The sequence below is a fragment of the Mytilus californianus genome, unplaced genomic scaffold (assembly GCF_021869535.1).
Source record: "Mytilus californianus isolate M0D057914Y unplaced genomic scaffold, xbMytCali1.0.p SCAF_3, whole genome shotgun sequence".
Lineage (NCBI taxonomy): Eukaryota > Metazoa > Mollusca > Bivalvia > Mytilida > Mytilidae > Mytilus > Mytilus californianus.
In genome coordinates, this window is record NW_026262679.1 from 42,345,442 (window position 1) to 42,371,897 (window position 26,456).

The 26,456-nt window shown below is 32.4% G+C and overlaps 1 protein-coding gene across 1 annotated transcript; it reads left to right on the plus strand.

The window, feature by feature from the left end:
- Positions 1-1,440: 1,440 nt before the first annotated feature.
- LOC127734607 (uncharacterized) lies at positions 1,441-26,015 on the plus strand. Its single transcript, XM_052244569.1, has 6 exons — positions 1,441-1,508; positions 4,568-5,201; positions 9,305-9,460; positions 20,739-20,805; positions 21,520-25,294; positions 25,476-26,015. The coding sequence occupies exons 2-5, from the start codon at positions 4,572-4,574 to the stop codon at positions 22,305-22,307; spliced, it is 1,641 nt and encodes a 546-aa protein (XP_052100529.1). The 5' UTR covers positions 1,441-1,508; positions 4,568-4,571; the 3' UTR covers positions 22,308-25,294; positions 25,476-26,015.
- The last annotated feature ends 441 nt before the right edge of the window (positions 26,016-26,456 follow it).

Genomic DNA, 26,456 nt, shown 5'->3' on the forward strand with positions numbered 1-26,456 from the left:
AGAAATTGGCCCCGGTGACAATTCTGATAGAATAATAAAAATTGGCCCAGTGACAATTCTGATAGTATACTAGAAATTGATCCCAGTGACAATTAGGATGACACTGACGTTGAAACATCAATCATACGTGCCAGGAAGCGTGCACTGTCTGGCCAACAGATCCAAGCTGAATATCTAACCAAGAAAACGAAAGGGAAATTATCAGAACTTGCTGTAGGGGAAAATTTCATTATACCAAATCCTCAGTATGATCGTGCCCAAACTGATCCTCGAAATAAGGTGCAATTATTGAATCTGGAGAAATTGGGTACCGCATTGGAACAGCTATAGGAAATTTAACATGACATTTGTCGAGAAATCAAATTAAAGCTGTTAAAGACACATCTTTATTCGGTTCCTGAGCTTCGACTTTCGCTACGTGAAGCAGTTAAAAAGCTCTCAAAAACTGGTGGTCAGGGGTTTCTTTCATGTAAATGCAAATGGGGTGCAGCACTTCTAAATGTAAATGTAATAAGCAAAAGATGTTGTGCAATTCCCGATGCCATAATTCACTCACATGCTCAAACAAATGATACAGAACTATTTTTGTATTTTGTAAATAAGGTTTATTGTGTGATCATTGATTAAAAATTCTATAGTGTGTATCAATGCTTTTTTATAACAAAATCCATACCGTTAATTATTGTACAAGTTATAAGTGAATTTTAGTCAAATTTTGTACAAATTGTAATTTTTACAAGCAATTTTTGTACAAATTACAATTTGTACAAAGTCAAAATACAATTTGTACAATTATGTTTTAATGAGAGAATATTTATATGTTGTGTACAAGTTATCATTTTGTACAAATTATAATTTGTACAAAAAAATTGTACAAATTATAATTTGTATTTTGACTTTGTACAAATTGTAATTTGTACAAAAATTGCTTGTACAAATTACAAAATTATAACTTGTACACAACATATATATAAAAATTGATAAATTGATTGTTGTCTGCCTAGTTTGAAATATTTCATGCATATTCAGGACAATTATTTTTGTAAACTCATCCACAGATTTCATATATCTTATATCTTTATAACCGGAGACATTAGTTGTAGTGGTTTCAGCTAAAGATCATAACAATCATATAGTTACCCTAATTTTCTAAATGTGTGCTGAAAAGGAAGACCTAAGAAAAGAAATATTATGTTTTTTTCATTAAAATTTTAGCTTGTAAAAGGTGTTTAGAATGTATGAATACATAAGCATTGCATTATCCTTATCAATTACATTGTAATCTCATAATGGGCTTTTTATTCAAAAAGAAAATAAAACAAGTTGTAGGTAATATTACGAGCAATCCATAAAAAAATCTGTAGCAGTAAAAAGATTGAGTTAGCTCTCTTTTAATGTGAATCATCTGATATGTTAAAAATAGTAAAGGGAAATTCCAATTATAATAGACAGCCATTTCCTCACATTTGGGAAGTAAAAGAAAACATTATTTATAACAAAAGTAAAAGGTAATTAGAAAAAATGATTACAAAATCAAAACTTCTTTATAAATATTATACATCAATATAGATTACTGTTCATTAATGTGTATAATATGATTCATGTATAACAAACCTAAAAGTGAAAGTTAAAATACAGATAAACATTAACACTAACATGACTAAGAATAATCGATTTAACTTTTATTATTGATCTTTCAGTATAACCATAAACAAGAGCCTCTACTTAACTTCATCTCACATTTTGCATATACAGTTATATAACATTCAATGACAGTAGAATACATTTACTCAAAAGATATTCCATTCTTAATTTATACCTCCAAAGTTCTTTTAGGTTATAATTCTGTAAATTTTTATATAGACAATGCAATTTCCCATAGCAACTCTTTTTACGGCTGAAACTGTGCCACTTTTACTATGAGATTTCGTAAATAAACTGTTGACACAGAGATATGTCTCGCCTGTCGGCATAAAATTCAAAAAAAGAAAATCTGACGGACAGCAGCTAGCATTGCTTATTAACCAAGTCACTGGACCATGCCCACAAGTCGACAAACTGAGATGTACAGACAATAATGTAACTTTATAGAAAATATTGTTGCCAATTGTAAGTAGTTCCTATCAATCTAACTTAAGCAGAAAACTTAACAATGAAAATTACTAATTAGTTCAAAGTATGTGGACCATGTCCTAGGGGGCCTCATAATAGTCGTCAAACTGATATGCACTGATAGTAATGCAACTTGATAAAAATATCATTGATCTATCACAAGAAGATCCTATCAAACTAACTTAACAATTGTTGACGCCGTCGTCGCCGTTGCCAGTTTACAATCCATATGTCTCGTTTTTTCCAACTTTCGTTTAATACACCATTTTCTACATAAGGATATGCCTGTACCAAGTCAGGAATATGTCAGTTGTTTTCCATTCGTTTAATATGTGTGAGCTTTTGATTTTGCCATTTGATGATGGACTTTCCTTGGAGTTCGGTATTTTTGTTATTTTACTTTTTTCCCATAGGAACTTTTTTTATTGCTTAAACTGTGCCATTTTTACTATGAAGTTTCGTAGAAAAAATACATCCTGGAAAAGACATTTCACATGCACTATTTGTTGCAAAGGGCAAAACATAGGGCTGTGCGGCATAATTTTCAACATTTATATGCCTGGAACTTCTATGAGTTTAAGCTACTACTAAAATTCTGTACTACTCCTCCTTTTGCTTTGAATCTTCCTGAGAATTTAATTTGACCGCTATCCAGCTGTATGTATACTAATAAAATTCCAAAATTGTGTCTCGATGATAATAAACATGGAGATCATATCTGGGAACCAGAAGGTAAAAACCTTTAAGATTAAGTAGATGACATAATATAAATACAAGCCATTACAGCTGCACTGTTTGCTACTTCACCACCAAGACATATATATAGAATCATCTATATGTTATTCTGACATAAAGTTTAAAAACTTCTCGACTTAAAATTATGGAAAAAAAGTGCAGAATTCTTTAAGATGATGTTCCTGCATACAGTGAATTGAATGTAAACTGATCCTACACAAAATTTGATATTTTTTAGACAAGAAGTGCAGATAACTTGTTCACAGCAGCAGAGTGAATTAAAATTGTTGTAATTATGAAAAGAGTGTCAAGGGCATTTTAGAATGGACCTTTGTTACTACACATGATGCATTAACTGATAGCAGATCATTTATTTACTCTATGATTTGTAGTTGTTTATAAATTGACCTTAACAAAAAAATTCATGCATACGCATAAAGGTTAAGGTGACCTAAATTTAGCATGGAACTTCTTCAACGGACATAAAAAAACACATTTATATCCGGGGACCCCTTCCAGACTTTGTTCGGTGAGGTGAGGTGAGAATAACTTAACTAATATCAGCGCTTGATATAACCCACACTTATAAACTTGTTAACTGCTGTTTGGAAATACTTTTAGTATAAGGATGAAGTCATCAATCAATATACAACTTTTTAACATTTGCACTTGTGCATACCCTGTTGACGGAGGCTGCCATGTTATAAAGCATACAATTTCCTGCAAATTGGTATATATGTTTACCAAAACGTATTATGAAAATAATACAGACTTCATTCTCTGTCATAGGTTACACCTGCCTCATATTAATGAACACAAGGTTCATTTTAACTTTTAATTTTGATATTCCTGTTTGCCCATCATCACATTCTTTGTATTTTTGATTAATCCCTGAAATCAAAATACCTTTCTCAATTCATTACCAAAATAGGAATATAATTTCAATTTTTAATGTCAATAATTGTAACAGCTTTACAATCAACATAGCTTTTAAGAATTTAAGGAGAACTAATATAGTATGTTGTACTTTTAATTTTTGCAAAGAATTCCGCTCAAGCCGATGCAAGGGGCCGTCCTAAACTTGCAGTGAGGTAAGATTTTTTGTTTTGCTCCGTGTTGAAGGCCTCATTGTGACATTGAGATGAAAACAGCAATAAAAGCGCTGTTCCCTTTGCTTATTGTGTGTTCTTTTGCTGTACTGATTTTGTGTCATGGATGGATACCCCATATCTTTTTTCTTATATACATGTTAAAATGTTCTATGAACTTTTCTTATTAAAGTAGTTTTTTATAGAGGATGCACCTGACATGACCCCCTAAATTAAGCACAAACAAATGAAAATTTGACCACTAAGGGCTATTAAAGGCATCCCCACACCCCTTAAATTCAGGGTCAGCACCTGTAATCCTATATAATACTTTATAATGCTATCTGTAAACAAATGGATATGAGTGTCCATATAAACCTCTTAAATCAATTATTGGTGATGAATAGGAAAGTTACACAAGGACTTTTCATCCATAACTCATGTTGTGTTTGGGCATTGTTGTATTGGTGTAAGATATGCTGTAAATGGGAAGTTAACAATGAATAGATTAAGGAAATACATTATAATGATATCTGAAAGAGAAATGGTATAAGTAAAGCTCATAAGTTGACCAAGCTATTTGTAGTAATGTATTTTGAGAAATTTTTAATATAAATTGTATGTTTTTTTAGAAGCATGGACAGAGAGGACCGAAGACGTTTCTTTGTTATTGGATCCGTTATTCTGGAGGTTGTTACTCCGGTGTTTCGACATAAACTGGAGAACAAATACACTAACCATGGATCTGGATGCTTTAAAGATTATTTAAACATTCCGCAAGTGGTTCATACTCTGTTCCATTTACGACACAGATACACGAGCTGCTGTACGGATCAAAATAATTGTACGAACAATAAGTCACTTCCTGTCACCTACTGTCAGTGGGACCTTATGTATACAGAAAACCCAGGGCCAGGTCAACATCACTGCTACTGTAAATATACAGCTAAGCTTGTGCAACTGGAGAACCTTGACACCACCCTGTTAGGACTTATTCTTCTCAACTGTTGTACTCTTGGGCCACCTGAAAAACATGCAATCCAAACCCTCAGGCAGTACAAGAATGATTACTTAAGCCACAACACAAAATGTGGCATAACAAAACATGAATATGATGCATTGTGGCCACATCTCACATTTTTTGTACTACAACTTGACCCAAGCAAACAAGATGATCTTGTTAGAATAAAGAACAGACCAATGGATGAACCACTTTGCACCAAATACTTCATTGACCTTTTGGATGTTCACAAACAGCTGGATCAGGTATTACTGTGTTATTAAGAAATACATAAAGATATATAAATGCACTTGTTTTATTATTTAGAAATGTTTCTAAGTCATATTTTGGTATGAAAAAGTTATAAAAATATAAGGTTAACAATTTTTATGCCAGATGTATGTTTAGTCTATGTAAGATTGATCATTATTGGCTTTTGAATTGAAACTGTTGGAATTCAAATCAATTACAGAGTTGAACAGCATTGAGGTTGGGTTATTGTTTATTTTCTTTGAGAGAACTATTAAGCATTAATCAAAAATTCTTATCAATCATGACTATTTTAAAATAGAAATATGCATTGAACAATTCAATAATTTGCAGGGACTGACAAAATACCGGTACATTTTCTTTTGCAAGCTTGAACAAAATTGAGTTCAACACATCAAGATTCATCTTTTTTAAAATCCATTACAATTGTAATTAAAAAATAAGATTCCAATTAAGTAAACTCAAAGCCACATTTATCTGGTTACTTGAACAAAGCCAAAGTATGGTATCCAATATGTAGGACAAACAGGACGGGAATTTTTTAGACCAACACACGAACATCTATACCGCTTACGAAAACCTAAGAAATTCAAAAGTATAATATACCAACATTTAGATAAACACAATCACAATATTAAATTTATAAGATTCCAACTTCTCGAAACGATCCAGAAACAACAAGGGCAATCGCATAAACAATTTGAAGATTCCCGTAAAATTATCGAACTGTCTTGGATTAAACGACGTCAGCATATCCCATGGGTCCAAATGACAATATACTGGGACAAGGGAACATATCTAAAACTTCTTCTATTGATATCATGAATATTGTTGATAATGAAAACGTTATAATAGGTCTCATGGCAAACGTATCAATCGAAATCAACGAATTAAAAATCGTATAAATTATACACTTGATGATCTATCTATATTTAAAAACAATGGTAGGCATCAATTATTATGTAAAGAAGGTCAAATTCCAATTAGTAAATTACATGATATCTTCCAGGAGTGTGACACAATCTCGTTCTACAGCCCACTCTATGAATATTCGCGTATAACTGCAGCTTTTTGCCACCATAGGCTGTTCCCACGTATCAATAAACCTGAAGATCATAAGCGGCACTTTCTGAAAATTAAATATATTAACAGAGGTATTGATTTCATTAACTTATCGAGTATATTTAATGACTCTACCATTCAAAGCTTTATACCTCCCTATTTTGATAACACAGAACCACCTATTATATCGTATACATACAAAAAACCCAGCAGAAGTTTATTTTTTAATTATACGTCTGCTCAGTAACATCAGACGTCAATGTAGAAAATAATACTCCTCTAACTTGAGACTGTGAATCGTCGAATTTTATATATGATCCCTATGGCCATGTTATTACGGGGGACATCAATATCCTTCAAGACCAAGAGGTTAAAAACTTTTTGAAAAAAGGACCAAAATATCGTCCTCTATTTAAAATAGATTGGAAATAGTGTCGTCAGGTAACAAAAGACGTTCTTTCATCGTATTGTAAAAATTGGTGTAAACGGAAAAACCCTGATAAAAAATCTCTTGATTCTTATTTAAATAAATATATGAATGTTGTGGGCATTCAAATATCACATTTTGAAAATAATTCAGAAATAAATAAAAGAGTACATAATACGCCTATTTCTAGAATAAGAAACAAACTCCAAGTATTTTCAAGGCGGTTTATGTTTATGCCGACAAAACAGCCAACAATGTTGTGGTGGTATGCCGTAAATACTACACAGACGTTCTTAAGAAAGAAATTTTAAATTCTTCCACATTCAAGTCTGTGCGCCCCACAGAGAGTCATACAGTAAACAAACATATCATAACCACATCACAGCTTAAGGCCTCTTCAGAACATTTGAAGGTCCCTACTATTTATTGGTCACCTAAACTACACAAAAACCAGTAAAATATTGTTTCATCTCAGCCTCTAGTTAGTGTTCTACAACTAAACTTTCAGTGCTTTTAACTAGTTCCTTAACTACTTACTATCAAAGAACTTATCATTAACTTTAATTTTGTAGTAAAATATATTAAAATAGTGGAATTAACTATTTTTGGAGTGTAAACAATTCTTTGGATGTTTTAGATAAATTACGTGCTTTTGATGGTCCTTTTGATTCTGTTGACAGTTTTGACTACTCTACACTACACTTCCACACAATCTTATCAAACAAAAGTTTTCCTATTTAATTAAATGGTCGTTTGGTAAATCTGAATGCAAATATATTTGCTGCAACTCATTTAAAGCCTTCTTCTCAAATGAGAAAGGTAAATATGCTAGATATACTTATTGGAGGTGTGATGAGATGATTGAAGCTGTCATTTTTTTTTCCTTGATAATATTTATGTACGTTTTTGCAATAAAGTTTATCGACAGGTTGTATGTATTCCTATGGGCACCAATTACGCCCCTTTAATAGCAGACTTGTTCTTGTACTATAATGAATCACAGTTTATGACCAAACTCAGTAAAGACCCGTCTAAATTGCATTTTATTGATAAATTCAACAACACTTACCGTTATCTTGATGATATTTTTTCGTAAAATAAAAATATACTGCCGAAATTTACCCAAAAGAACTTACTTTAAATAAATCATATATAAACGGAAAAAAACTGTCCTTTCCTAGATTTAGATATTCCAGCTTTACAAGGGAAATTCTTCACTAAAATTTACGACAAAAGGGACGATTTTTCATTCCCTATTGTTAATTTTCCTTTTTTGGAGGGCGATGTGCCTTTGGCACCATCTTACGGTGTTTAAATATCACAACTCATTCGCTATGCCCGTGTCTGTTGTAACGTTTTGGGTTTCAATGAACGTAATCTGGATTTCAATGAACGTAATCTATGTATTACTGGTAAATTATTAAGTCAGGGATTTCGTTACCACAAATTACTTAAAACCTTTACTAAATTCTTCCATAGATATAAAGATTTGGTTTTGAGGTTTGATTGTACTTGGAAAACTTATTTCAAACGGGATAGCACATCCTCATTTTTACGAAGATGTTGATTACCGAGCCCGGAAATTTGGAAACGATCCGGGTAAACTTATCGATCCTTTAGATAAACTTATTCTAAAAGGTTAACAATTCAACACTATAATTAGATCTTTGAATATTATTTTTATTGGTATTAATATTGATTTTGTTATCAGTAAATTAAGATCAAACTAAATATTATTTGTATATACATATGCACATTCATGGCTCTACAATCTGTCGATACCTGTATCTTGGCATTGCACAAGGTCATGTCTTAGTCTGACTGTTTATGACGTCTTTACACTTAATCCATTGGAAGTTGGATGTGTACTGATTGATATTTCAGTCTTAGATGCATGATTTTTTTCATTAGTTGTTATTGGCTTAGAACTAGCTGTCAGTAACTGCGAATACTCTCTGATTTGTACTTAGTGTCTTTCTGTTATGTGGATATATAAATACCTGTCCACGTCCACTCTCTGTTTTTGTTAGATGAATTTCTATTTGTATCCATCTGATGAGTTAAGCCTTTTTCAACTGATTTTTACAGTTTTTTCTTATGTTGTACTGTTACACCACTGTCCCAGGTAAGGGGGAGGGTTGGCGCCTTCAAACGAGTTAACCCCGCCACATTCTGTATGTGCCTGTCCTAAGTCAGGAGCCTGTAATTCAGTGGTTGTCGTTTGTTGCTGTGAAACAATTTTGATTTTCGTTCATTATTTTGTACTTAAATTAGGCCGTTAGTTTTCTCGTTTGAATTGTTTTACATTTGTCATTTTGGGGCCTTTTATAGTTGACGATGCGATATGGGCTTTGCTCATTGTTGAAGGCCGTACTATGACCTATAGTTGTTAATGTCTGTGTCATTTGGTCTCATGTGGAGAGCTGTCTCATTTGCAATCATACCACATCTTCTTATTTTTATATAAGATAAGAGATTCAAAATAGTTTGATAAAACATCCATCTGATATGTTTTAATTGGTTAACGGTCAAATTACAATAAATTTTCTCATAAATTTACTCACTTCTCTTTCATTATAAAACGTCTTATAAATACTTCATTTTTATTAGATTGCATTAACAGTTCAAGAGCTAAATTCTACATTTCAAGAATTAAGCACAACAGTCCATGGACTTAATACATCATTACAAGGAATAGGATGGAATATGCATGGATCGTTCCAGGGAATGAACACAACTTTACTAGGAATGCAGACATCAATGAATGTAAGCTTTCATGTTAAAAACATTGCTATAATGATTGTCAGCTAAGATCAACTAAACTGACTTAAAGGGAAATCACACTATTTATACTACTAATAATAATTCATTGAAATTTTGCATGTAGACAGATCATACGTATTACGATATTTTAGGCGAAAAAAAAATTGGGGTCACCGATGTTGTTTTCGAGATATGACGTCATCAAAACTTACAGAATCGCGTTATAACGAAATATAGAAATAGCGCTCTAAATTTCTAAAAAAAGACAAACTTATTGAAAAACGATGTTTAACCGGAATAACAAAAACAGTCAAATGTAACTTGTACCTTATGAGCATTTATTTGTCTCGGTTTCCTTATTTTTGAAGGCCTTTGAACAGTTCCCGCCATTTTTAATTGCTATTTATAATAGATTTTTCATGAAATACAAAAAATCGACTAATGTTTTTCCCTTCAAACTTCTGCATAAGTTGCAATTTCAGGGAAGATTTTAAAAGCATAAATAAAAAAGGGGGGTCACCGATGTTTTAAGTCCGCTAAAACGGATATAATCTTATTATTGAATTTTGGCGGGAACTATAATAACCTTTTCTGTTTTACGTTATAGAACGACGTTGCTGGCATAATATCATTTTTTAACATTTTTTAAGGTATTTTGATTATTCATTGATATTTTTATCAATCTATCGAATCGTTAAACATAGATACAATAACAGTTTATTATAAAGTAATTGTCAAAGTTGAAGTCATCTCATTTTTTTAATTGCATTTGTTGTATGGGGAAAACGAATGTTTGCCTCATGCCGTATTATAGAAATAATTTTCGGCTTCCAGATAAAGAATCTTCTACCTCGGAAGACTGAGGGTATCCGTGCTGAAAAGAACACTTTCCTTTTAGTCTGCAGGCAGAATAATTTCGTTACCATAATTTCACTAGCTTGTCCATACGCACCGGGAAGATAAAATCTGAAATGCCGTGTTAAAAATGCCACAAATTCAGCACGTTAAAAGAAACCTATTTTCGGTAGGAATTTAAAATTGGCTAACATTTCCGTAATAACACAACGCTTCATAATTTCTTCGAACTGTGGAAACCAATTTTTTTTCTGGGTTCTATCATCCCGCATCCATTCATACATCGTTTCATGTTCATTGTACCAGAGACATTGTATTATATGTCTCTGATTGTACATAATATGTTCAATGTTCATTGCCTGTGTATTAAAACTTTATGTATTACGTATATTTTATTACCGTTCGATTAATCGCTCAACTTTGGTATGTTATGAGAAATACAATGCATCTGATAATTTAGAGTTAATTGACAATAAAATACACATCACCATATTGATATCGGGAACATATAATGTTCCCAGTTGATATGTAATAAAAAAAATCGTAAGGGTTCCGCGGAACCCAGTGTCTAGCCTACTTTTGCTATTGTCTATGTTTTCAATGTGATAGGGGAATGCACATAATTGATGAAGTTAATGAAATGGTTTATGAATATAATAAATGTTTTAAAAACTTCAACTGCAGACTCTATGTAATGTTAACTGGAAGAAAAACTAAGTCCATTTATAAGTAATATACGGAAAAACAGGAAATAAATTTTTACAAAATTTCCTTCTTAATACTAGCTTTTGATCATAAACAAGCTTCTGTCCAAGTTTGTATCACTGGTTGTTTCAAACATTTCACTCATCCCCCAAGAATTTCTGGGGATAAACTGTCAAATTTCATACAAATTCATTCCAACACCAATTCAACATCAACACTACTAGGCTTCCTCATAGCCTCCTTATAGGCTTCCTCATAGCCTCCTTATAGGCTTCCTCATTGCCTCATTATAGGCTTCCTCATAGCCTCATAGGCATGATAGCCTCTAGGCATGATAGCCTCATAGGCTTCCTGATAGCCTCACGCATTTATTTTGAACCATCGTTCCAATTGGATTGGTGTGATGTCAAGCCAGGGGTCTATACTTTGCTACTTTTCAGTATGCACATAGCTAGGCTCTTGGTTTAGGCATGGAGCAAAAAATTAAAATTTTTAGCTGAGTAGATTCCCCAAGGGCCAAATTAGTGATGTATATATATAAAATAAAAGTTTTAATTCAATTATGATTTATGTTTAATTCAAACATGGATACCACTGGCATTGCTACACAATATTTCCCAGGAGTTTATTTACAAGATAGGTTATGACAGGAAAAAAAATTAGGTTGATAATAATGTTGATGTGAGCACTAAATCCTTAATTTTACATATCATGAGTTCAAATGGTGAGTTCTGAAAGAAATCAGGGGTAATTAAATTATTAAAATTACTATGAACTCATTATGTGTGACTTTGAGGATTTTGTTCACCGACACATTTATTAGCAAAAGTCGAGAAATATAGGGCAGAAAGTTACATCAGGATGGTTTAATTGTCAGGTCAAAGAAATTTGCAAGAAGGTATCAGGTTGGATGTTTACTCAGGTGTTAACACACATTTCCCTATTACATAACAGACTAACACTTACCAAAGAAAAGATACAGTATGAACAACAGACAATTAAAATAAGATTAGTACAACATCACATCAAACATAAATTAATTTACCCTAAAAAATATTTACAAAGAATCAGAACACAATGCAAACATGGAACAAATGACAATTAAACATATTCAGGACCTTTTCTGAGAATTTTGTATAAATAGGTACTTATATGTTATATAAGTAATGTTTATACATAGTTTGATTTTCATTACACTCAGTGGTCATTATTTTAGGATTTTCCCAGGATGTGTGTTTTCTTTACTGTTGAGATGAAACAGATTTATTATCATATCTCAATCAGTTAGATGTGAAGTTTATCACATGTTCTTAGCAGGAGGTTTAATTACATCAGTTCCAATACAAATATACATGTCTTGTTAATTAGTGACCACTTGTGGCATTTGGCTTCCTTTGTCCTTTGTTCTTTATACATTAACCTGGGTGCAGTTTTAACTCCTCCCACATAGGAGTATCCCATTAAGAAGTTGTGTATTAAAAACCTGTGTATGCTGCCTTGAGTATCCATTTATTTAAATGCAGATTAAGCAGTTATTAGACTAATCTTGGCTCTAATAGTGTTTTAGCTAAAAACTTGCCACCCGCCGACCCCTCCTTTCACCTTCAATATTGCCATGACAGGGGAATCAATCTCAGCACAGTTTATAGCAGATTTATAGATTTCATTTATGAAATTTTATCACTGGTTGTTTCAAAAATTTCACTCATCCCCCAAGAATTTCTGGGGATAAACTGTCAAATTTCATACAAATTCATTCCAACACCAATTCAACATCAACACTACTAGGCTTCCTCATATCCTCCTTATAGGCTTCCTCATAGCCTCCTTATAGGCTTCCTCATTGCCTCATTATAGGCTTCCTCATAGCCTCATAGGCATGATAGCCTCTAGGCATGATAGCCTCATAGGCTTCCTGATAGCCTCATGCATTTATTTTGAACCATCGTTCCAATTGGATTGGTGTGATGTCAAGCCAGGGGTCTATACTTTGCTACTTTTCAGTATGCACATAGCTAGGCTCTTGGTTTAGGCATGGAGCAAAAAATTAAAATTTTTAGCTGAGTAGATTCCCCAAGGGCCAAATTAGTGATGTATATATATAAAATAAAAGTTTTAATTCAATTATGATTTATGTTTAATTCAAACATGGATACCACTGGCATTGCTACACAATATTTCCCAGGAGTTTATTTACAAGATAGGTTATGACAGGAAAAAAAAATCAGGTTGATAATAATGTTGATGTGAGCACTAAATCCTTAATTTTACATATCATGAGTTCAAATGGTGAGTTCTGAAAGAAATCAGGGGTAATTAAATTATTTAAATTACTATGAACTCATTATGTGTGACTTTGAGGATTTTGTTCACCGACACATTTATTAGCAAAAGTCGAGAAATATAGGGCAGAAAGTTACATCAGGATGGTTTAATTGTCAGGTCAAAGAAATTTGCAAGAAGGTATCAGGTTGGATGTTTACTCAGGTGTTAACACACATTTCCCTATTACATAACAGACTAACACTTACCAAAGAAAAGATACAGTATGAACAACAGACAATTAAAATAAGATTAGTACAACATCACATCAAACATAAATTAATTTACCCTAAAAAATATTTACAAAGAATCAGAACACAATGCAAACATGGAACAAATGACAATTAAACATATTCAGGACCTTTTCTGAGAATTTTGTATAAATAGGTACTTATATGTTATATAAGTAATGTTTATACATAGTTTGATTTTCATTACACTCAGTGGTCATTATTTTAGGATTTTCCCAGGATGTGTGTTTTCTTTACTGTTGAGATGAAACAGATTTATTATCATATCTCAATCAGTTAGATGTGAAGTTTATCACATGTTCTTAGCAGGAGGTTTAATTACATCAGTTCCAATACAAATATACATGTCTTGTTAATTAGTGACCACTTGTGGCATTTGGCTTCCTTTGTCCTTTGTTCTTTATACATTAACCTGGGTGCAGTTTTAACTCCTCCCACATAGGAGTATCCCATTAAGAAGTTGTGTATTAAAAACCTGTGTATGCTGCCTTGAGTATCCATTTATTTAAATGCAGATTAAGCAGTTATTAGACTAATCTTGGCTCTAATAGTGTTTTAGCTAAAAACTTGCCACCCGCCGACCCCTCCTTTCACCTTCAATATTGCCATGACAGGGGAATCAATCTCAGCACAGTTTATAGCAGATTTATAGATTTCATTTATGAAATTTTATCACTGGTTGTTTCAAAAATTTCACTCATCCCCCAAGAATTTCTGGGGATAAACTGTCAAATTTCATACAAATTCATTCCAACACCAATTCAACATCAACACTACTAGGCTTCCTCATAGCCTCCTTATAGGCTTCCTCATAGCCTCCTTATAGGCTTCCTCATTGCCTCATTATAGGCTTCCTGATAGCCTCATGCATTTATTTTGAACCATCGTTCCAATTGGATTGGTGTGATGTCAAGCCAGGGGTCTATACTTTGCTACTTTTCAGTATGCACATAGCTAGGCTCTTGGTTTAGGCATGGAGCAAAAAATTTAAATTTTTAGCTGAGTAGATTCCCCAAGGGCCAAATTAGTGATGTATATATATAAAATAAAAGTTTTAATTCAATTATGATTTATGTTTAATTCAAACATGGATACCACTGGCATTGCTACACAATATTTCCCAGGAGTTTATTTACAAGATAGGTTATGACAGGAAAAAAAATTAGGTTGATAATAATGTTGATGTGAGCACTAAATCCTTAATTTTACATATCATGAGTTCAAATGGTGAGTTCTGAAAGAAATCAGGGGTAATTAAATTATTTAAATTACTATGAACTCATTATGTGTGACTTTGAGGATTTTGTTCACCGACACATTTATTAGCAAAAGTCGAGAAATATAGGGCAGAAAGTTACATCAGGATGGTTTAATTGTCAGGTCAAAGAAATTTGCAAGAAGGTATCAGGTTGGATGTTTACTCAGGTGTTAACACACATTTCCCTATTACATAACAGACTAACACTTACCAAAGAAAAGATACAGTATGAACAACAGACAATTAAAATAAGATTAGTACAACATCACATCAAACATAAATTAATTTACCCTAAAAAATATTTACAAAGAATCAGAACACAATGCAAACATGGAACAAATGACAATTAAACATATTCAGGACCTTTTCTGAGAATTTTGTATAAAACAAGCTTCTGTCCAAGTTTGGTACAAATCCAGGATAGTTTAAGAAAGTTATTAAAAATTTTAAAACTTTAACCACAGAGTGAATGTTATGTTAACTGGCAGAAAAACTAAGTCCATTTATAAGTAAAATAATGATAATCAGGATTTTTTTTTTACAAAATTTACTTCTGGATACTATCTTATGATCATAAACAAGCTTCTGTCCAAGTTTGGTAGAAATCCAGGATAGTTTAAGAAAGTAATTAAAATTTCAAAAACTTTAACCACAGAGTGAATATTTGTGGACGCCGCCGCCGCCGACGACGACGACACCGACGACGGAATGTAGGATCGCTATGTCTCGCTTTTGCGACAAAAGTCGCAGGCTCGACAAAAATCTTTTAATTTGTAATAAACGGATCTAGTTTTTTTCTTGTTCTGCTATACATCTATCCGTGTTTCTGTGGACATGTTGATATATTTTATCTAACTCTAGTTTTTTGTCGAGCCTTCGACTTTAGTCGGAAAAGCGAGACATAGCGATCCTACATTCCGTCGTCGGCGTCGTCGTCGTCGTCGCCGGCGGCGGCGGCGTCCACAAATATTCACTCTGTGGTTAAAGTTTTTGAAGTTTTAATAACTTTCTTAAACTATCCTGGATTTCTACCAAACTTGGACAGAAGCTTTTTTATGATCATAAGATAGTATCCAGAAGTAAATTTTGTAAAAATAAAATTCCTGTTTTTCCATATTTGACTTATAAATGGACTTAGTTTTTCTGCCAGGAAACAATACAGTCACTCTGTGGTTAGAGTTTTTAAATTTTTAATAACTTTCTTAAACCATCCTAGATTCGTACCAAACTTGGTCAGAAGCTTGTTTATTATCAAAAGATAGTATCCAGAAGTAAATTTTGTAAAAACAAAATCTATTTTTTCCGTATTGTACTTATAAATTGACTTAGTTTTTCTCCCAGGAAACAATACATTCACTCTGTGGTTAAAGTTTTTAAGATTTTAATAACTTTCTTAAACTATCCTGGATATTTACCAAACTTGGACAGAAGCTTGTTTATGATCAAAAGCTTGAATCTCGAAGGACATTTTGTCAAAATTTTGTACCTGTTTATCCGTATTTTACTTATAAATGGACTTAGTTTTTCTTCCATGTAACATTACATACAGTATGAAGTTAAAGTTTTTAAAACATTTATTAGATCCATAAACTATCCTAGATTTATACCAAACTTGGACAGAAGCTTCTTACAATCAAAAGATAGTATCGAGAGGAATATTTTTATTGATTTTTTTCCTCATTTTTGTTGAGCCTGCGATTAACAGCAAAAGTAGGCGAGACACTGGGTTCCGTGGAACCTTTACGAATTTTTTTATCAGATGACAAATGAGAGTGTGGATAACCTTTGAGGTAGAATAAGAGTTCAAGTTCCAGCTAAATTTTGAGTTAAAGTTCCAGTTTTATTTTTAGTTCGAATGTTAATTCGAGTAAAAGTTCTAGTTAAAGCTCGAGTTCCACTTAGAGAGTTATACTGTAAGATAGAATAAATTCTGGTAAGAGTAAAAATTTTGAGATCCGATGAAATTAAAAGAAAGATTGCAGTTTCTATTTTCTGTTGGTGCACCTCTCTTTCTTGAATTGTATATTCTTTTATCACATTTATGTTTCAGTATGGTATAGCCTATAACTGATTAATGATAGGTAATTTGAAAATAACTGATTGATTGTGTGTGCCACTTTCAGCACTCTGCTATATCATGTTGGTCATTTTTTTTTAAAGAACCAAGGTATCAAGAGTAAATCAGCTACCTTTGTATTAAACAAATGGTTGTCCTTTACAGTCATGATCGGAATCTGACAATCTCCCTATATCACTGTTTGTTGACATGCAAGTGATCACATTGAGTGATCTGATCACGAACCTACATCTAAACTACTATTTTTTGTTTTGTTTTTGTTTTTTTCTTGATTTTTGCAAAACTTTCAGTGGCAAATATTACATGAATATCAGCACAAATTTTTTTTCTATATGAGATGAATACTCTTTCACAAGACGGACCTTAATGTGATGGTTACAGTTTAGCACTCTGAAATACATGTTTCTCTACATAAATACATGTGTGTGTGTTAAATATTTCTCTTGTAGGAGACTTGTAAAGCCAAATATACAGTGTGGATTTTTTGTTGTTGTAGGCAGTACGGTCATCAATAGGACAAAAATAACTAGGCATAGTGTTTGATATTCCCAGATTGCTCTGACGTCTAGCGGCCTTATTTTTTAATTTGCTGGTCGTACAGTTCGCTATAATTGACAGTTTGAAGAAATACTACAAAATATGATTTTTTTTTGTGCCCAAATTATGTAAGCCTGTACAAAGAATTAAAGGAAGATTGAGTATAATGTACTATATAATACGGTGTTAAATTCTGTTTGATTTCGACAGCCAGCAACCGATGTAAAATTGTGTATGCTTCTTTTACAGTGATGTTTAACTGCATGGCGTTATTCTTAAATAACGTTTGATATTTCAACAAATATGATTACTCTACGAATCACTCGTGTTCATGTGTTTGTGCCCCCCCTTCCCCCCCCCCCCCCCCCCCCCCCCCCAAAAAAAAAAGAAAAAGAGAGACAGAGAGAGAGAGGCGTTTGACACCAAAGGAACATCGAAACTCATTGTTCTTATTTACATCCCTCTGTTGGAAAGAAAACTACAAATTCCGGAAATTGTACGCTTACATGCTGTTACTCTTGGTATATTGTTATTTTATTCCAGTATATTCCCACATACCGCATCGCGACGATACGATGCCAACAGTTGGGTTACACTAATGACAGGACAATTGCCTGTATTGACCGGATGATATATAAATAGTCAGAACTTTTTTGTTATTTGATAGATTATTTTAATATTTGAAGACCTTAGAAATACTAGACTATATTTTATGAAAATCTAATAAAAAAAAGTTGACCGGACGGATTTCACACTCACTGATGTACGCTTTACATATATTGAACTGATCGACAAAAAGTGTTACTAGTAATATCTCTTTTGTTTTACAATATTTTTTCATACAACTAAGAAATCTGCGAGATCAATAGTTATCTTATATGAAAATTTAAACTTTATAGTAAAACAAAATGTTTTTCTAAAAAAAACAAAGTTGACCGGACGGATTTCACATTTGCCGATGTACGCTTTGATTATACTGAAATGATCGACAAAAAGAGTTATAAATATCTCTTTTGTTTTTAAATTTTTTTTTTCTTCGTGAAACTAAGAAATCTGCGAGATCAATAAATATGTTATGAAAATATAAACTTTACAGTAAATAAAAATAATAATAATAATATCTTTATTTAAAGAGAGTAACTCATTTGAACCCAATCGTAAGGTAATTCATATCAAGACCATATCAAGACCACTTTCGGCTATTTTTTTGCCATACATTTTGTCCGTTTCGAGTAGAATTTTCATCAAAACGTCATTTGCTTTTTCTGCTTTAGTGAACGTCCCTTTGAGCGGGCCGCCATTTTAGAAATTAGCAACCTTTACGACGGACTCGAAAACGGCGACGTCATAATACGGTCACGACACTATAGCGGCGCCGAGAGCGATGCGTATAAACAATAGTGTGATTTCCCTTTAAATAGTTCTGTTACCTATCAATAAACTTGTTCAAAATTTTCTACCATTTCAAAAAAAGATCAAAAACTAAAATGGCCGGGTTGCGCAGAATGTTTCTTAATCAATGGAAGATGCTGTATACTGAATTTTGAAATAATTCCTCAAACAATTCCATAATAGCAGGTGCACAACTTCAACATATGTGCAATCTTCATGTTAAGTTTCATGGATCTCTGCTGAAAATAAACTAGGTCTACACTTCTCCTCGCCTGGCATTATCATACTATAAGCTGCTTTTGGACTTTGTTCAACCCGGCCATTAAAACAAAGATTAACAAAAGTTTTTTGCATTGAAAATCAGATTTGTCTCTTAACAGCAAGACTCTCATGTTGATGGGGAAAGATTAAAAGTTAAGAATATTGAATTCACATTTTTTTTTTATCTAAATATAGGTCTGATGAGGGTCTGATAATAAAAATAAAGTGCTAACTTGACAAAACAAATGATTATGTTTACTTGTATTAAACCCCTTCCACAAAGCAATTAATCAATATTTTTTTTTATGTCAAACAATTCCTAGTTTCCATAAGAGTAAATCCACATATTAATAACAAGGTTAAACGATTTGATTTGTTACATTACGCAATTTTTTTTTTCATAAAGCACAAGGAGCAACAAGAGCCCACTTAACTGAAAATGAACCTGTTCAAGAAAATTTCTATTTATGTCTATTTTTAAGTTGATTTTATAAAAAGATGACAATAACAGGTAACTCAGTATCATGTACTGCATGTGTTGACGTGCTTAGCATACCCAACTAGTTATTCAAAGTATCAGAAAACATGAAGATGATATATGACTGATCGGAAAAGCACACACATTTTCCAACTCACCACTTTTAATCTAGTGACCAAATATGAAGTTATTTTGCTAAGTAGTTTTTAGAAAAAAAAATTAAGTTCATTCAACATATTTCTCTAAGAATAGCATGACAAAATATTTGTTGGACGAACAGTTAGACAGATGGACAGACAAAGTGAATGCAATATAGCCCCACTTTTTGGGATGTATAATTTTCAATAAATGTAATCATGCTGTCATGGAAAGTTACTCATCGGTATTATTGGTAAATAAAATATAAACTTTATTCGATTTTCAAACTGTTTTTGGATCCACAAATATAGATAACATGCAGATATCAAGCTCAATAAACTGTTTCAGTGTTTATCAACAGGAACAACACCTCTTAATAAATATTTACTGGGTTCTTGTCTGTGCTTTATATTTCCTATTCACAAATTTATTTGACAAATATCTACATGTGCATTGATAAGTGATATTAGAGATAACAATTCTATAAGGAGATTTGTTTTTGGGTTCTCTAGCTTTTACCACTTTGATACAATAAGAATCTAAACATACTACAATTGAATGAAGAAGATGAACATCTGAAAACAGTATTGTTTTTACCGTCTTTTTGGATATTAATAATTATAACATAATAAAAATATTCTTTATATTTAAAGACGATAACACAATTAGCTAAAATTTTATCTTCCCTGAGGCCCTCATGAAGTGCAATGAAATATAACAAACAAAGAAGTACAAAATAGTCGAACAAACAAACACATAAAACAAAATCAAATAAGACATGGTAATGAATATGCCATTTTTCCAACAGGTAAAAACGATGAATTCATACAGTATTGACATCATACAAATTACCTCAACAATGTTCAAAGTTCAAGTGTGTGACAAATATGCAGATGATTTACATTATGGTATTTAATCCCATGTATGAGACATAAAAAAGTTAAATTGGCATCAGATTTCAATGCTACTTTTATGCCTTATTAATTTGTTTGTCATTTTATTTTAAGAAACTACTATACTATGCTGAAAAGGAAGTAACATGTTCATGTCAAAGACAGAATCCTGATATTCATAGTAAGTGTTATCACACTCTCTTTATTTACACATATGCTATAATGTCATAATATTAATTAATAAATAAATTTGAAGCTTTGCCGTTGTCTTTTAAATTCCACACGATTCCATGGGCAACACGACGGGTGCCACATGGAGATCAGGATCTGCTACCCTTCTTGATATCACTCCCGGTTTTTGGTGGGGTTAGTGTTATTCAGTCTTTTGTTTTCCATGGTGTTTTTTGTGTACTTTAGTTTGTCGTTTGTCGTTTGTCGTCAATCGTTTTTTTGTCATGGAATTGTAAGTTTGTTCTCTACTTATGAATGTGAATGTCCATTTGATATTTTTGTCTCTCTCTTTCAGATGAACAAAATTATTCTGTTTATCAAAATATCAATATTGTGTAGAATGAAGGTTTATTTTAAAATAAAAAAGTGTTTAAAGTAAAGTACATCTACATTCTACTGGAAACATACGAATTAAAATACAAATGCAGTTAAGACTATGTATGTACTTAAATTATATCAATGATAATGCTGTGCAATCAATTCTTTCACGGATCTTCACATGTGAATTGTTGAAGTTAAATTTTGATCAATTTAATTTTTTTTAAATTATTTTAAAATTACACAGATTTTATGTATCAAATTACCACATTTATATCCTATCTACTCTAGGAGTTCCTTTCTTACTATATCATTTTAAACAATTTCATTTATTTCATGTATAAAGAACAAGAAAGAAAATCCTACAACCTAGGACAAACTATCTTCTATGAACATCACCAATTTACAAGATTATCCTCAAGCTGTTATTTTGATTGTAACAAAGCTGTCATAACAGATGATGGACTTGTGGCCTGTATACATACGGAAGATTCCTCAATAGAGATTTATAATACAGATGGTTCACATGTTGGTACAATACCCCTACAGAGTAAGCCATTTGATATCTCCGTAGTCAACAACTCTATAGTAGCTGTTACACAGCCTGGCTTATATAGAGTAGATATGTGGGACATAAACAAAAAACAGAAAGTTAAATCGATACAATTATCTACCAAGTGCTTTGGCATCACAACTATGAACAACAAGGTAGTAGTGAGCTGTAGACGAAGATTGTTGATCATAGATCCTCAGACAGAGGATACGGAGAAGACTATTGATATTGGTGATCATATTCCTTATGCTCTCAGACTTTGTGGTTCTGGTGATAGTATATTTTACACTTGTGGTGTTAGTTATTACCTGTTCCATTACAGTCAATCTAATAACAAGATTTCAAAAGTAAAGCTACCATCAAGGCTCAGAGATATAACCCTACTACAAGATGGCAGTGGATATATGATATGTATGGATGGAACAGTGCAACATGTATCATCTGATGGAAAGAAGTATAAAAAAGTTACTACAAAGGGACTGACCTCTTTGAGATGGCTTACTGGAATATATTATAATCAGGTAAAAAGGCAACTGGTCATTACAGATGGAGACTCAATTACAGTGTTTAACGAATGCTGATATATACTAGGATTTAAAAATGTATTTTCTTCAATATCACCAAAATGAACTAGTTACTGCAAGGTATTACAGTGAATGTGAGAGATCTTGAGAGAGGATAGAGAAACTATACACTATTTATCTTTTATCTTAACTTTGTAAACAGCCACATCCGTTGTTTCTGACTTTGTATACCTGAATGAATGTTTGGATAACGGACTAGAAAGTCAAACATGTAAACATATATTGGGTTTTCTCTTTCACTAAGTTTCCAATTACAGCAACACGTGTAAGCCGTTTAAATCACTATATGTTCTATGCAATATTAATTTTGTACAATATCGTAGAAAATAGCATGTACAGGACTACATTGATTGGAGTGATAGTAGAACAAGAACAAAGAAAACAATGTTAATTGAATTCCTTGAGGTAGATGTGTTTCACTATAGTATTGCAAGAATTGATTGTACAAAAGTAACAGTCAAACTTAGGCTACATGCATAAAAATTTCCCTGAATTAGCCAGATTTCGGGATGTTTGTCCTATATATAGGTTTTCCTTAGGTTCTAATGCATGCCACAAAATAAAATAAAACTAGTATCCTTTTAATAACTACAAAAATACATTCATCTAGGTATCACTGACCTAATCCATTAGAGTTATTATCTGTAGTATACGTTGATCCTGTCGTAAATCATCCCCATGTTTAAACATAGTTACACATTCACTACCTGTTTATAAAGTCAGTGTACACGGCATCAAAGCACTCTATAAAACATTGTTCAAAATAAGACAAGTAAATATATATACATATATCTCCCAATCTCAGTAACATATCAAATTTTTTACTTAGATCATTATTGAAAGCTTTTCTGCATTGTTCAACATAGCAACTGAAACTGAAGTAATGTAGGAAAAGTAAATGAGATAGCAACAAAACAAAATAAAAGTTGAAAAAATATAGACATTTAGATGTCACCATATGTATACTTCGAAAATGACCAGTACTTACAACTAACGTAAGCTTAAAGTTCTTCCCATGGAAAAATCATGAGCTAATGAAGAGACTAATCAGTGAACCCCCAAATCAAAAAAGTTAAAAAGACCAAATGAAGTACAACATTGAAGCACATTCACAACTTTGTTATACATATCTATTATATATCCCTTTTCTTCATAAAAGCACAGGACTTTAGTAATGTAGCCTTCTCAACACAAATACCATTCATTTTCACATTAGTATCCAAGTCATCAAAACTGGAAAAGTTTATTTTGGTTACCTCATTGTCTTGCAGTAAGGCTCTATGTCTTTCTATCTAAAATGTTAGTAGTTGAAACTGTTAAAAACAGTTATAAAACATTACAGTCAACACTGTTGATGAATACTGCTGCTTCGTTTAGTTTAATCTGTGAGTAGAGCTCACAATTGCATGACACCCACAATACAGATATGCGTTAATCCATGTTTTGTTATTAGAAACCCTAAAATTCCTTCAGGGCAAAGCTATAAAAGCAAAATGAAAAATGTTATAAAGTTTTCCTGACAATCATGTGTTGTTCAATAAAATATTATAATGATAAAAACGGTTTACCTTTTTCCTCCTATTTCCAATTTTTCTTGTCACAGCCTTTACGATGCTTATTAATCTTTCTATGAACATTTGTTGTCTCGCCAGAGTAGCTCTCTTTAAACGACATTCCTGGCCACCCCTGTTTCCTTATTGCATTACTGATCACTCTATGCCTATACTTAAAACATTTAGTAAAAGCAATTTTGAAACATTTTCCTGACATATGAGGTACACTGTTCATATTTAAAAAAAAAATTCCATTTCGTTTTCAAGTTTTTTTTTTCAACTGAAAAATTCAGATATCATGTCTATTTATATTTTTATAGTGTGCTTTCCATTTCACTACAAAATTACTAGAACTTTGGTTGAACTCCCAAAAAGATATCCTCTGCCGTGGAAATTTAATTATCTCCCCTTTTTACATGTTTACTTGAGATTTTTTTTTCTTTTTAAGATCGGTTATATCAATATTTGTCCAATTTTAAATGAGAAATAATAACACTTACTTCATATAGATATAAGCAATAGGGACCCGAAGCACGGCGAAAATATCACATAACATGCAGGCTGGTGTTTTCATATTTTTGTTATTTTAAGTTTCAAAATCCGCCAAAAAATACATGAAACTTACATTGTGACGACGACAATAGTCTTGACGTTACACCTGCTAAATTTGAATGGTCAAAATTTCGAAATGGCGGAGAAATCTCGATTTGAAGCATTGAATCCAGATCGGAATCACTGAAAAAAAGGAAATTTACGGAAAAGGTGGAGCAGCGGGCGGTTATAGAGTTTTGTGTAGACATCGGGAAAACGCCAACAGAAACACACAAATTCTTAAAACAGTCCGAGAAACATAGCAAAGTTAGTCGTTCATTGGTATTCAAGTGGCACAAAAGGTTTTGGGACGGAAGAGACAATTTGGAAGACGATGAGCGGGCAGGTAAGCCATCTTTCAGGAAATCAGATGCGAAAAAAGATGAAGTTCTGAACGTTATCAACAGTGACCGGCGACTAACAGTTCGCGAAGTTGTAGACAAATGTGACATTTCTAAGACTACAGCGCACCACATTTTAGCAAATGATTTAAATATGAATCGAGTATGTGCTAGATTGGTACCGCGACTTCTTACAGCAGAACATTTAACAAAAAGAATGGAATTGTCAAATCAATGTATTAAAAAAGTTTCTACTGGTGGCATACGATTTCTAGACAGAATAATTACAACCGACGAAAGCTGGTTTCATTACTACGATCCGGAAACTAAACAACAGTCAAGTCAGTGGAAAAACTGTAACTCACCGCCACCAAAGAAGGCAAAGATAACCAAATCAATGGGAAAGAATATGTTCATTCTCTTCATGGACAGAAAAGGAATGTTACTGACACATGCTGTACCCCGTGGCCAGACTGTTAATTCTGAATACTACTCCAAGGTATTTAACATACTATTTGCTTTTAAAAATAATGAATGATCTTATATTAATAATTAAAACCTAAATAAAATGAAATAAACAGTTTAAGAAGGTGTTTATCAAAGAATAAAAAATAAATTATCAATCTTATTTTTAATTTAGATGCAATACGATTAAAAGTCCGTTTATTTTGTACTTTCAGGTACTGAGGCGATATTTCGTTCAAGCTTTGAGAAAGAAACGCCCTTATATAGCAGCCAACATAGAGCAAGTGATATTACACCAAGACAATGCACCGGCCCACATTCTCTAAAAACTCATCTAGAAATTGATTTACTTGGATTCGAATGTCTGAAACATCCTCCGTATAGCCCTGACTTAGCGCCAATGGATTTTGCGGTATTCTTGCATATCAAATCTTTTCTCCGTGGACAAAGGTTCGACGATTTACCTGAACTAATACAGGAAGTAATGAACATAATCTTAAAAATGAAAACAGAACAGTTTGAGAAAATATTTGATGACTAGTTAAAAGATGTAAAAAATGTGTTGCTTTGAAAGGAGGCTACGTTGAGAAAAGTTAAAATGTTGACGTCGTCGAACGTCGGAACGTCGGAAATATTTGTTTGGGTGCTCCGGGTGAGAGTTTCTGGTGATTTTTAAATTGATGAAAATACGATTATTTAAGCAGGTACTGTAATAAAATTTTGTACACTTAATCAGTAAATCAGTAAATTAGTTATATACTTGTTTTATTTATTTGGAACGGGTAAATAATATTTTATTATCAAACTTTACGGACAACCCTCGTATATGGGATGGATGGACGGACAGACAGGGTGATTTCTATATATCCTCCCAACATACTGTGTTTGCAGGTATACAATTAATGTACAAGTTTTGTAATGGTATCCATGTTTAAAGAGATGAATATCTATATAAATAAGACAGTCCTATTTGTCTTCAAAAGGAGGGTTGTTCAAATGTCTTATTCATTATAATTGCATCAAATACAGCTTTAAAATAGTTAATGCCTTGGCATCATGTTAACCTTCGTTAATCTCTTGGTGTTTAATTTCATTCAATGTGAACTTTCTTTTCATCATTCAAAAAAAAAATTTGTGGAAGTGAGCATTACATTATTAAAAAAAATTAGTTAAATGTCTGTTAAATATAATGACTC

What these genes read in the sequence shown, in the direction of transcription:
- LOC127734607 (XM_052244569.1), top strand. Translation starts at nt 4,572, where the DNA reads ATGGACAGAGAGGACCGAAGACGTTTCTTTGTTATTGGATCCGTTATT. An exon ending in TTCACAAACAGCTGGATCAG is followed by an intron (nt 5,202 to 9,304) that starts GTATTACTGTGT and finishes CATTTTTATTAG; the next exon opens with ATTGCATTAACAGTTCAAGA. An exon ending in GAATGCAGACATCAATGAAT is followed by an intron (nt 9,461 to 20,738) that starts GTAAGCTTTCAT and finishes TTTTATTTTAAG; the next exon opens with AAACTACTATACTATGCTGA.